General features: G+C 41.7%; 2 protein-coding genes and 1 pseudogene across 2 annotated transcripts; all 3 read right to left on the bottom strand.

Moving 5' to 3' along the window:
* Nucleotides 1-2,821: 2,821 nt before the first annotated feature.
* LOC141752874 (claudin-4-like) lies at nucleotides 2,822-5,842 on the bottom strand. The gene has a single exon (XM_074611116.1). The coding sequence runs from the start codon at nucleotides 4,503-4,505 to the stop codon at nucleotides 3,546-3,548; it is 960 nt and encodes a 319-aa protein (XP_074467217.1). The 5' UTR covers nucleotides 4,506-5,842; the 3' UTR covers nucleotides 2,822-3,545.
* An 880-nt stretch (nucleotides 5,843-6,722) lies between these two features.
* Nucleotides 6,723-7,641, bottom strand: LOC141753521 (claudin-4-like; annotated as a pseudogene).
* Nucleotides 7,642-8,571: 930 nt separating this feature from the next.
* Nucleotides 8,572-13,414, bottom strand: LOC141753516 (claudin-4-like). Its single transcript, XM_074612263.1, has 3 exons — nucleotides 13,236-13,414; nucleotides 12,042-12,284; nucleotides 8,572-11,117 (listed from the first exon to the last, which is right to left on the bottom strand). The coding sequence occupies exons 1-3, from the start codon at nucleotides 13,368-13,370 to the stop codon at nucleotides 10,530-10,532; spliced, it is 966 nt and encodes a 321-aa protein (XP_074468364.1). The 5' UTR covers nucleotides 13,371-13,414; the 3' UTR covers nucleotides 8,572-10,529.
* Nucleotides 13,415-13,545: the final 131 nt, after the last annotated feature.

Here is a 13,545-nt window from a genome sequence, read left to right as displayed (position 1 = left end):
TGTTCACCTACTGTAACTGTTTAGATTAAAATCTGGATCAAACTGTGCTGTAAAGCCTGAGTGAGGTTTTATTGATACACTACATGAGCCACATTAACCCACGCTGGGATGTTGGCTGGTAAATGAAAGACAAAATGTTGGTAACTTAACTTAGTTGACCTAAATGATCTATATGTGTCCTTTTGAGTCCTCTGAAAGAAGAGAAAAGAGAGAAGAGACAGTAATGATAAGTAAATAATAGCAGGGCTGTCAAAGTTAACGACATAATAATGCAGGCTCAGTTTTGATGCTTAAGTGAAGATAATGGCATTATATTAAACTAGAAAACCTAAGGAATGCATTGGTACCAACCATGTCATACTAGCTTGTCGTGAAGGAGGTTAAATAACGCTCTAAACTTACACTAAATTTTGGCGAGGAAAAGCTGGCATTGCCATTTTCAAAGGGGTCCCTTGACCTCTGACCTCAAGATATGTGTAGCACTGCAGGTATTTACAGATAGCTAGGACCAGTTCTAGGTTCTGAGGAGCAGTTTATAACTAGCACTCAAGAATAACAGACCACAGACCAAGAAGTAAGTTTGAACTGCCGGCTTATTTATATAGAAAAGTTAGTAGTACACATACACATTAATTGGTACCAAAATTACACATTTCACACACCACACAGGAATTGTGCATTTAAATCCCTGGAAACCATTGAAAATAAAACCCCAAATCTCAGAAAACATGTATTTCTCCCTATTCTATTTCACTCTGGTTTGATTTAAACCTATTTAAGTTCAGGAGATTTTTTCAATTTAGGCGCCTTAAAGTTGTAATTTAGTTTCTTGTTTTTCTTTAAATTGACTCAGTACTAAGTTCTCTTTTTTATCTCAGTTAGCCCTTTTCATGAGCTTAGTTCTATTTCTCTTTACTTAACCATTAAGTGAATAAATTACTGTAACACAACCTCTTTGTATCACAAATTCAGCACACAATAAATGAAAATAAAAAAAACAGTTCAACACAGAATCAAGACATGAAACCAATATATGCCACTGATCAATTTGTATGATCAATAAACCAAATCTTCACAACTTCTTGTGTAATCAGTCCTTTTGTTAAGTCCTTTATAAGTCCAAATGAACTCCACTGAAGGTTTAGTCCTACCACGATCCAGGAGTATGAATCAGTGTCCTTATCTCTGAAGTGGAGGTTGACCTTGCAGAAGCAGACGCACATCCAACTCCATTTCTCCTTCAGGTGGCTCTTCATCTTAATTCTCCAGCTTCGGGTGTGTAAACACCAAACGATCCTCTCAACTAAAAAACCTGGCCAAATCCTCGTTCAACTCTCAAACAAAAGAAACAGAGTCCAGCAACGTGGACAGAAGGTGAACACAAAATCCTCCAAAAATGGAAAGAAAACTCATAAAACTTGCTTCTTTACTCTTATTTTCCTTCTCTTTTTCATTCATTCGTGACTCCTCTCTCACCAGCAAGTGACGCTACAGTTGCACTGATTTGCTGTTTCAGGTGTTTAAAGGAACAGTACACAAAGTAAAATAGAAAAATCAACCATGTAAACTACAATTATGACTGTAAATGTTAATGAACTTAATAACAAATTTAATTTAATTTGCTTACATTGTATTCATTTGTTTAACCTTTTATTTGCTTAAGGTTATATTAACCTAGGTTACATTTGTCCTTGACTTTATTAAAAATGTTTGCTGGTAAAAGTATGGTGTCTGGTGATGATCTCAAGGTTAACCAAAAGGTGACAGTGTTTGTGTTCTTGTGAATCATTTGTACAGACAATCACTGAGCAAAACACAGAACATCTGTCTTATCTAAAAAGCTGTACATGTGATGTCTGCTTCCCAAAGACTAAAAACACTGTTAAATGCTCTGTTTACATTTTCTATTCTATTCATGCTATAAGACCATGTCAATAAGAACATATACAGTATTCTGGGTGTAGGACTGTCAAAATGAAATTTACTTAATATCAATAACATCATTTTATGTTTGCAAGAAAAATGCACACGTGAACTCTGAGTCCTGTCAAGTTAAAAAGCAAAATGTGCTCGTGTGATAATACATGCAAATAACAGAAAATGCTGTAGCTATTTGAATATATAAATTTTGCAAACTGAAATGTCTTTGATGTTAAAGGTAAAGAAAAAAAATTCCCATTGGGTCATTAAAACATCTGCTGGTATAATGGGGCTAGATGGATAGATGGATGGTTATTTTGATCTGACGGGGTCTGATGTGTCTGTTTGCACCGCTGACCACCAGATAGCAGTGTTTCACAATACTAGGAGACAAGTATGAACATCATCTGGGTCAGACATGCTTTCTACATTGTTCAGACCCATATAACTTTATTTAAAATTGTTTGGGCTCGCTTCAGTGTAGTTTTATTTACATATTACCTATTCATTTCTGTAGTTTCTTCCTTACTTATGTATGTAAATGTATCCATAAACGTTCTCTCTAAAGTAAAACGTGTGTATAACTGGCAGTAGATTATGACTACATAATGATGCTACTGCACATTTGAATATAAAAAAAAAAACACAACACATGTTCCATAAACATGATTGACTGAAACTGAGTTTGAATCCTCTTCAGACACACTGTGCATCCCTCCTCTAACCGCAATCCTCCGCTGTCAACACACTCTCTGTCAAACCAGTTTGTCCTGTAGATTTTAATAGCCAGGAAGAGGACTGAGAGTCCAGGGGGATGCTGTATACTTACATAAGGAAAGGCTCTATTCAGCTCATGTGTGACGCTTAATACATTTAGATTATAGTGAAAAAGACAATCAAATTACGTTAAAGTCATTTATTGAAAAGTAAACATACAAATATCTATCAATAATATATGTGCAAATAAAAATAAACATAAAATCACATTTCACAGTTGTGACAAAAAGCTAAATCTAAAAAGTGTAACTATTTATTTGTAACAAGTGGGAGTCTTTCATGGCCGTAGAGCTCATCAAATGAGCACATACTTGGCTTAAAAAAATGCATTAGTATCAATTTAAAGGAGGCTAAAATACGCTTCTGCTTCATTCCTTATGTTGCGTTCAGGTTGCTGTACGTCCAGCAGAAACAAACAAGCCAAAAAGTCTAAGGTAAGATTCGTAATGCGAACGAATTCACCCTCATTCAGTGCATTTAAATAGTGAAGAAAGAAGGTTAATACCGGTGTAATGCTCCACATTAACGTGTCAAACTTAATGCCAACAATGTTCTTTAAAAAATAAAAAACAAAACAACAATAGCATACTTCATTTGCACCAGGATTCAGTTTGTTAAAGTATTTAAGTTCAGTTTTAGTGCACATAACATATTAAAGCTGCTATGCTCCATATTGATGAATGTAGTCCAGGCCTTTTCCCTTCTGTCCTTTTATCAAAGCAACATGGTGGAGTAAAAAGATAACTATACTTATATACAATGAGCTACTTTTCATCGGTAAACCGTCACAAAATAAGTAAACTACTAATTGGTATGTTAAATGTTACATGCATTTGTGTGTGTCCATATTATAGGTATGTTTTCGCTGGATTTGAGGACACGTCCTCATTTTCACTCTCGACTGATAACCTCTCCTCCATTTCTGCTCGTTTCAGCTGAGACTTTGTCGACGGCGCCTCACTGTATTCAGACTTTGTCGACTCCGGCCTTTTCATCTGAGACTTTGTTGATGGCGCCCATGATTGTTCTGACCCCAGCCTCGAGCCCTGCACAGGCCCGTCCTCCCAGGGAGGTCTTGTGGACAGCGGAGGCTTCGTTGACGCTCTGTCGTAGCTTTGAGACCTGGGAAACGCCGCTCCGACAGGCTGAGGTGTCGCTCTTCTGCTGCGTTGAGAACTCGCCCCGTTGGAGGAGCGGACCATCAGGTAGCGGACAGAAGGGCTCTTGTCTGCGTTGTGGTCTTTGAGGGGGCACGCTGAGCTGATGAACAAACCCCCTCCCAGAATGAGCAGGATGGACGCTCCCCAGCCGATGTAGAGGCTGGCTCCGATCTCCCTCCGCTGAGCGTCTATGGAGGCGCTGTAGAACTTCTTCACCACGGACCCGGCCGCCCACGATGTGGGAATCAAACACAGCAGCCCTGTGACAATCAAAACTGCCCCCGCTGCTATGGCCACCTTGCCTTTAACCGCTTCTTCTCCATCCAAAAAGCGAGTGCACTTCCCTCCAACGAAGGCCAGAATGAGGCCCGCGCTGCCGGTAAGGATGGCGAGGACGATGAGAGCCCTGGCGGCCTGCAGGTCAGCGCTGAGAGCGAGGAGAGACTCGTAAGGTTTGCACTGGATCTGCCCTGTGCTCTGGACCACACAGGTCATCCAGATGCCCTCCCAGATGGTCTGGGAGGTGACGATGGTGCTTCCAACGAAGGCCGTGACCCGCCACATGGGCATTATGCAGCTGATGATGACCCCTGCCCAACCCAGGAGGCACAGGGCGCTGGCCAGCATCTGCATTCCCATAGAGGCCATGACGTACAGTAGAGGTGGAGGGAAGATCTCTGAAGGGGCTCGAGAAATGCTCACAGACCTTTGTGTGAAGCGCTCTGGTGGTTTCTGTGGAGCTTCTTTTGCTTTCACTCGTGATGACTCTTCTCCTCTCGTGTGAGATTTTCCTTGTCTTTCTCAACGTGTGATGTTGCCGTTTTCATACGCCTCCATTTTTGTGCGTTTCTTCAGCTATTTTTTTTTACTTGCCACAGTTGCAATGTTGTATCTGTCCCAGGAACGCAGAGCCCCGTCTGACTATTTCAGTTGTCCGTCCAGCCTGCAGTAGCTTGACTTCAGGTGTGTCACTTCATTTGTTTACAGCCTACTTTTCCACTGTCCCTCCTCCTTCGTATCCCTAAATGCTGTCCTCTCCTCCCCCCCTCTCTCTTTATTTCTCTACCTGAGAGTGCTCTTTCTTTTCTGTCACCTGAGCGGCTGCCTGTGTGCTACTGGTCAGGTGTAGATGCACCACACCTACTCTATAGGGAAACAAAAGGGGGAGGAGGTTGACAGAAGAACAGAGAGAGAGAGAGGTAGCTGTGAAACCGTGACATCACCTATTCCCTCCCCTATTATCTGTGTCTGACGAGATTATTTTGGAAACGATGAGCTTTGGACGAAGCAGAGAATGATATGGCCTCTGGGCGTTCAACATGTCTATAAGATACACACTCGTGAGGCGCCGCATCGTCGTCTTTGTTCTGTCACACACTATCTTGCTGCAGAAATAAGATTTGATTCAAAAGTTAATACTTGTGAAAGCTCAGTGTGCGTGCATGCAGGATGTATTTGTGTAACAAGAGGAGAACAATGTGAAACACAATCTCCTGGGACAAAACCAGTTTCATTCTAGCAGCGGCTACTGCGCAGAAAAACCTGTTTGAAACATGCAAAACCCCTCCCCATACGCAAACACACACACGTGCACACACACACACACGCACACACTACTTAACATTTTAATCAGGCTCAAAATAATCTTTAATCTTGCCGTCCTTTGTAAAATTCAGAAGGGTACTTTTATTCATTTTTCCCACCACAACATTTTGACAAACTAAATTTTCGTTTTCCCACAATTCTATACTCATGTTTAAAGGACACAAGAAATATCTCTCCCCTGCACTTAGTTTAAAGTTTAAAGAGGGAATACTACATACCAGGGCTGTCAATCGATTAAAATATTGAATCACGATTAATTGCAAATTAATCGCACATTTGTTCAACATGTACCTTAAAGGGAGATTTGTCAAGTATTTAATATTCTTATCCACATGGTAGTGGACAAATATACTTACTTTATGCAAATATATGTATATTTTTATCATTGGAAATCAATCATCAACACAAAACAATGACAAATATTGTCCAGAAACCCTCACAGGTACTGCATTTAGCATAAAAAATATCCTCAAATCATGACATGGCAAACTGCAGCTGCAACTGCAAGGCAACAACAGCTGTCAGTGTGTCAGTGTGCTGACTTGACTATGACTTGCCCCAAACTGCATGTGATTATCATAAAGTGGGAATGTCTGTAAAGGGGAGACTCGTGGGTACCCATAGAACCCATTTTCATTCACATATCTTGAGGTCAGAGGTCAAGGGACCCCTGTGAAAATGGCCATGGTAATTTTTCCTCGCCAAAATTTGGAGCGTTATTTAGCCTCCTTTGCGCAAGCTAGTTTGACATAGTTACCAATGGATTCCTTATCTTCACTCTAGCTTCAATAATGAGCCCAGTACAACCTCCGGAAGATCCATTGTGTTAATGCATTACAGAAATGTTGTTGAAATGTGTTTCGTTAAAACAAATTTGCGTTTCCTTTGACAGCCCTACTACATACACACATTCAAACTGAAAACATACACACAGTTATCACTCAGTCTCTTTGTTTATTTAGCAACGCTTCTTTGGCAGGAAGCTCACATTGTCACACAACCTGTTTGTAAGGATTCTTTTGTTTACACTTGAAAAACCTGATACACTTTTCAGTGAGTTTTCTGTTGCATGTCATCACTGTAACTGTTCTTCCCTTTGAAAAAACAACAACAACGCAGTGATGAGATGGAAACGTCTCACATGCTGACGAATATTTGTCTTACAAATGACTTAAAAATCGGAAGAAAATTCTGTGAATCAGTCGCAGCTTGATCGAGGAAGAGTAGAAAGTATCAGGCTTGGATACAAAACACTATGTGCAAACAACATATAAGGAAAACTGTGTAAACGAGTAATGGTGTAAAATACAAAAACATTGTATAAAACTGCACATTTTACAACTTATATGGAGACTAAAACTTGCATCAAAAAGACAAACAACACATGCTTAAGTTACACTCATACTGCAAACGTTCCTATCTATTTCAACCACATTATGGACATGATTGTTGTAAATGGTGGACTCATCTTCATGGGACAAACAGCGGGTGAAACTTTCAAACAGACAGTCCCAGTTCTGCTTCTCTAAGATCTAGACGTAGGCCTTGCTGCTGTGCGTAGAGACAGCCTTGGAGTACTTCACATTGTAGTCGTTCTCGTCTTTGGGGGGACAGGAGCTGCACAGGAGGGCCCCACCCAGGAACAGCAGCCCCGCGGCGCCCCAGCCGATGTAGAGCGAGGCCCCCAGCTCCCTCCTCTGAGCGTCGGTCATGACGGGGTTGTAGAAGTCACGAATGATGGAGTTGGCGGTCCAGCAGACGGGGATAAGCACAAAGAGTCCCGCGATGATGAAGATGATTCCAGAGGCGATTGCCACTTTGCACTTTTGCCTCTTTGCACTGCATCTGGCCCGTACTCTGGGTCACACAGTTCATCCACAAACCCTCCCAGATCACCTGAGAGGTGACGATGTTGGCACCGATGAAGGCTGTGACTCTCCAGGGGGGGGAGAGCGCAGATGATGATGCTCCCCAGAAAGCCGATGATGGCCAGGACCAAACCCAGACACTGTCTTCCACCAGACACCATGCTGAAGCCCCGTCGGTGTCTTCAAAGAAGCAACACCGTGAGCTACAGAGAGCTGATTTACCTATGAGACAGACTAAGAAGCAGGTAGAGGTTTTTATTGCCCACTTAGAGAAGAAGCTGACAGTGGCTGCCTCACTTGTAAGTTTTGTTGTTAAGGGATAAATCAGAGGAGGAGTTTGCCGCCGTTGCCTCTCAGCTGAAACTGGTTTGTGGAGAAATCTCACCTGACCACATTGCTTCTCTACAGAGATGCACACAGAAGCCCCTGTGTTGTCAAAACCACTGAAATACAGACCACAGACACACTGTATTCCCCCATCAACACACACGCATGATTGTTCTGTACATTTAAAAGGACAAATCAGTAATGTAGACAGTACAGTGTTTGCTTGGAGGAAAGGAATTCTGCATAGAGGAACTTACCAAGTGATCAGCACTCACTCACAAAATGTCACTGTGATAACCTCAGCTTTAGCGCCAGTTTCTGCTTTGTTTTGATTAATTTAAAATTAAATTAAACTGTTTTTCACACCTGTGAGACCATCCAGTTGTGATTTATTACCCATGTCTCTTTGTACAACTATTCATGTAACCTTTAACTACAAAAACACACATTAAATCCCCAAGTAAAGACGTTAGAGTGAGGATACTAGCTTGTTGGGAAGGAGGCTAAATAATGCTCCAAAGTTACGCAAAATTTTGGCGAGGAAAAGCTGGCATGGCATTATCAAAGGGGTCCCTTGACCTCTGACCTCAAAATATGTGAATGAAAATGGGTTCTATGGGTACCCACAAGTCTCCCCTTTACAGATATGCCCACTTTATGATAATCAGATGCAGTTTGGGGCAAAAAACATGCAGTTTTTTTAATGTAGTATAAATGTCTTATTTTCGCCTCTTCTAAAAATGATGTATTTAAATATTTCTGCATACTGGGGTCCCTAAACAGTCCTGGACTGGACAGACTTGGGTATGACTGTAAAGCTGAGACTCTTGTGGATTCAATGAGTCCAATTGTATTCATGTGTAATGATGTTAGTCCTCATAATAGCCTTTATACTATGGCTATAGTCAATAGTCTTTATACTTTGACAGTTTTCCTAAAATTAGATTTAAAAAAAAATCGTTAATATATCGCCACGCTTACAGCATCAAAATATGACGCAATATATTGAATCATTACCTCAGTTTCATGATACGTATCGTATCTCCAGATAGATTCACAGCCCTAGTATCACTGAATTATGTGAGTCATTCACTGTGAATGTCAGTGCTTCCATTTGGCAATGATCAATAGCTTTGAAATGGTTCCCAGACTTCCTATGACTATCGATACTAGAGAATAAGATGACATGTATGTGTTTGAATGCTCACATGACAACATCCCTGGAGGGCAATCCCCTCCTGTTCCTCTCCTACAACAGAGCGAGGTCAGTTACAGAGCACCGCCTGTGGACGTGGTCAGTATTCACTGTGTTGCAGAGTGACGCAGCAGATATCTGCTGAACTGTGCTGCAAAAGTTGTCCTTGAGCACAAATCTGACACTTTGCTAACGTTGTGGCACTTAGGAAAGCTGTAGCTGACCTTCATTCAGGTCATTCATTGTATTAAAGTGGAGTTTTTCTAACAAAAAATACAATACAAAGTAAGGATTAAAGATACAGTGTGTAGGATTTTGTGGCATCTACTGGTGTGGTTGCAGGTTGCAACCAACTGAATACCCCTCCGTTCACTCCTCCCTTTCCAACACTGCGGTAACGCGAGCCACCGAGTGTAAAAAACGCGGTAACGCCGTTCACCTCGCTCAGAAGCCATCCTTACCATAATAACACTACTTTAGGAGCAACGGAAATCAGATGGCCGCTGGTGGTACCACAACTCACATTACCGCAGTTTCACAAGCGTGTCGGAGAACTACGGTGGCCTTCAGGTAACGTAAAAACGTGAAAGGCTCTCTCTAGAGCCAGTGTTTGGTTTGTCCGTTCTGGGCTACTGTAGAAACATGGCGGAACAACATGGTGGACTCCGTGAAGAGGTCCCGCTCCCTATGTAGATATGAAGAGCAGCGATTTTTATTTTCAGGTGATTATACACTAATGAAAACATAGTCATGAATATTATATTCCATTTCTGCTAATAGATCCCCCTAATTGTTACACACTGGTCCTTTAAGTCAGTCCAGCACATAAAGATGAGCCAGTGCAGTGAATCTGAACTGAAAAAGTGATTATGATTGCTAATTTTCTCTCTTGTATGACCGTGATTTTAATTCTAAAAATACAAATTTGCACTTTTATCTTCATCTGATCAAATTCCTGTTTTTCCTTTGGATTCCACATGATATGATATCATATTTACCCTAATCTTTTTACATAGCGTATTTCAGTAAATCATGCAATAAATTAAAAAAAATGAAATCTGCATTTCGTCATCACAACATTATCTCTGGAGGAAGAAAAGGAAAAGATAATATTCTACAAAAATGTGTACATGTTCCTTCTCTTGATAAAAATAAAAGGAGGTGTGAAACCTATTCACTCTGTTTTATAAAATGTGTGTTTAAAGAGCAGTGCAACTCATACAATTAAGCCCTTAACACACATATTTCCTCCTTTTATTTTCTCATAAGTAGCTTTAATAGTTGTTGAAATAATCTTATTTCACACTGGTAATATACTGTATATGTTGTGTATCATCTTGTTCTAGTTCTTCATTGAAGTTTATGTTTATAAAGTTCCACTTTTAGACTTTATTTATGTTATGGCTGCACCATAATTATATATCAAATATATTGGACATATTTGGAAACTAGAATTAGAAATAAAATGTCGTCGGTTTGAGCAGCATGAGTTTGTGATGACTGGTCCACCAGCAGTTCGCTGCTTACAAACCCAGATGTCCCGATTAATGATAACAATGATCAGCATTAAATAACGTGAAAAGAAACGATCAGTGACCACTGTTAAGTGATTATAGTGTTCAGTCATTCTCAGAGCGATGATCCATGCAGATCCCCCATCCAGATTTAGGCGGTATTCTAATAATATTCACTGGGCACTGTTGTGGCTCTGCTGGGAACGTCACGCACCAGATTTGGATTCATTCCCATGAATAAGCCCGTCCCCTTGTCTGGTGTCCCTGATCTGTTTGAGGGATTACGGCCAAACTGCTCGGATGCTGGTTGTGTCCACTGAGGCTGATTATAGAGCCCGCTCTGAGCTTTATTCAGGGAGTTATGCTCATGCACTTGGGCCACGTGCACTACCATGCTGCTTGGCGTCTGACGGTCAGACATCCTCAAGCTGTTTGTTCTCCTGTCATCAGACCTCAGAGTGGCCATGCGGGATGCAGCGTCGCTGTATTGAGAGTTGGTGCTGATGTAGGAATAGTGGGGAGGTGGGGTTCTCTCCTGCTCCCCACAGACGAAGCAGATCAGAGCACCGCCGAGCAGGAGCATCACAGAGGAGGCCCAGCCGACGTAGATGGAGGAGCCCACCTCTCTCTTCAGGGCCGCTGTCAGCAAGGGGTCATTGTAGATGTAGATAGTTGCTGCTGCAGACCAGCTGACTGAAACCAGGCAAAGGATGCCAGCTAGGACACACAGAGCTCCACCCAGCAGACACGCCTGGAAAAAAAGAGGACATCAGGGACGAATTCGGACTGAAATTCTTGAGATGAGAGGCCTTTTATGCGAGCGGGCAGAGGGCGCGAGATGAAAACTTTTTGGCAGGAATTTTATAGTCAAGATGACATGAAAAATGCATTTTTAACTCTTTCAGATCACAACCCCGGCCATATTGTGCACCTATTTAACAATATATGCAAAAAAAATTACAAAAAACGATTTATATTATAATCTTTTCTTCCTGTAAAACAAAATATGACGTGTGCTTACGTAAGCTAGTACCAACCAAATTCAACCAATAAGATCATGACATCATCCATCAATCAACCTGCAACTTTTAGCGACAAGCAAGGTGTGTGTGTGGACCATAGACTGTACATAAAGAAGGACGACATGACAACTCCCCAAAAGTGAAGCCAAAACATCTGGTTTGCCCCCTGGTGGCTGGCTGCAGTATAGGTCATAAATCCCGCCCCCTCCATGTTAACGGATGGGATATGAGCTAAACTAAAAAGTCAAAGTGCTATAAAAAGGGGTGAGACGTCATGATTGGCAGCTGGGATTCTTTCTCGCTAACAAGCTGCGGCCGTGATTGGCTCAAACTTGAAATGAATGACAAACTTGTTTGGTATTATTTACCACTGAAACACAATCTAAACTGAAATGGGAAAAGCCTTGAGGTGGCTCCTGCATTATTGATTTTGAGGCTCTGTCTTGCAGAAATGTGTCAAAATCTTAAACACTTTGATTATATGTTTGATATTATTCCTACATAGTGCATATTCCTAAATACATCTGTGTTTCTTCAAATTGCCACAAACTAACTAACATACAGGATCAACAGCCCATATTACAGCCCATGACAGTGTTTCCTTGCGGATCTCAAAACACCCAGTCTAAACGATATGAATAAAACGTCAGCACCTTTTTTCTGGGGGAGTAGGTGGTCGTAGGCTGTAAGGGATCAGGTGGAGCGCCGCTACAGTTGGCTACGCCTCCGCCGAGAAGGGTGACAATGAAGCCCAGGAGGCCGGCGATAATGGAGATCAACGTGAGGGCGCGTCCAGCCTGGATGTCAGAGGTCATAGTGGTGGATGTTGTGTGTCTCTTGCACTGCATCTGACCTGTGGCCTGAAGGACACAGTGTAACCACAGACCGTCCCATATCTACAGAGACAGAGACAGAGGGAACAGCCAGCAAGATTTGAAAAACTCGACAAGAAATGATGTTTTGATGAGGTGGTCCATAAACTCTGAATTCCTGTTTTTGTGGTGGGAAGCAGTTTATATGCTCAATCATGCTTTGTGTTGATGCAGAGTTAAAAATTCAATTTAAAGGTACAATGTGTAAGATTTGGCGGCATCTAGCGGTACGGTTGCTGATTGCAACCAACTGAGTACCCCTCTGCTCACTCCTCCCTTTCCAAGACTGCGGTAACGTGAGCCGCCGAGTGCAAAACCATGCTCGCTCAGAGGCCATCCTTACCATAATAACACTGCAACAGAAGTCAGATGACGGCTGGTTTTGCACGTTTCTCTCTAGAGCCAGTGGGTCGTGTTAAGAAAGTAACCCCCAAGTTGTGAAACTCTCGCAAGATGGTTAATGTTAGGCATTGACTTCTAATAGTTAAGGTTAGGCATTGACCTTGAATAGTTAAAGGCAGGGTTGACGATGTTATCCGGTATACACTATTTGTTATTGTAGTTGAAATGGTCTTTACACCGCGACAGCGATCCATTACTTATGAGCTCTGAAAAAGGACCGGAAAAGAGCCGTCAAAGGAGCCCCAAGTGAGGGGGTGGGTTTAGACGGAGCTCCTGAGGCGATGCTACTTTCAAATTATACTAGCTTTCCAACATCGTCGACCCTATCTTTAAGGTTAGGCATTGACCTTGAATAGTTAAGGTTAGGCGTTGACCTCGAATAGTTAAGGTTAGGCGTTGACCTATAATAGTTAAGGTCAGACATTGACCTTGATTAGTTATGCTCTGCTGATTCTAACCTCCTTATTTACAGTCTGTAAGGTATATTTGTTGTTACTGATACAACATGGTAGATGATCAGATTTAACCAGTAGTATGTGAAATATATTTCTCTGTGCATATATATCGACTTACCGATTGTGCCGTCATAATATTTGCTCCCACAAAAGACGTCTCTCTCCACACTGGTAGTCCACATGCCAAACACACTCCTAAAACTCCCAGCACAACCAGAGCCAGACCCCCGATCTGCCTGCCCTGCCCTCCCATTTAAAAAATATTCAGCAATAAACTAAAACCACAGCTACAGTAATTCACCAAAAATATCCACTGTGCATTTCTCTGGTGTTGTTTCTGCTGTTTCTGAGTCTCGTCAGCTGTTGTGTTTTGTTCTGTTACGTTCAGTCAGATGACACAAAGATCAACAGATATGCAAACGTGGTCC

The sequence above is a fragment of the Sebastes fasciatus genome, chromosome 16, assembly GCF_043250625.1.
Source record: "Sebastes fasciatus isolate fSebFas1 chromosome 16, fSebFas1.pri, whole genome shotgun sequence".
Lineage (NCBI taxonomy): Eukaryota > Metazoa > Chordata > Actinopteri > Perciformes > Sebastidae > Sebastes > Sebastes fasciatus.
The sequence above is the reverse complement of the archived record's forward strand: the minus strand, read 5'-3'. Positions and strand labels throughout refer to the sequence as shown.

Bases quoted from the DNA above. Each gene is read 5' to 3' on its own strand.
- LOC141752874 (XM_074611116.1), bottom strand. From the start codon at position 4,505: ATGGCCTCTATGGGAATGCAGATGCTGGCCAGCGCCCTGTGCCTCCTG.
- LOC141753516 (XM_074612263.1), bottom strand. From the start codon at position 13,370: ATGGGAGGGCAGGGCAGGCAGATCGGGGGTCTGGCTCTGGTTGTGCTG. The intron at 12,285-13,235 runs GTAAGTCGATAT...CTGTCTCTGTAG, and splicing joins ATATTATGACGGCACAATCG to ATATGGGACGGTCTGTGGTT. The intron at 11,118-12,041 runs GTGCTGACGTTT...CTTTTTTTCCAG, and splicing joins CCTACTCCCCCAGAAAAAAG to GCGTGTCTGCTGGGTGGAGC.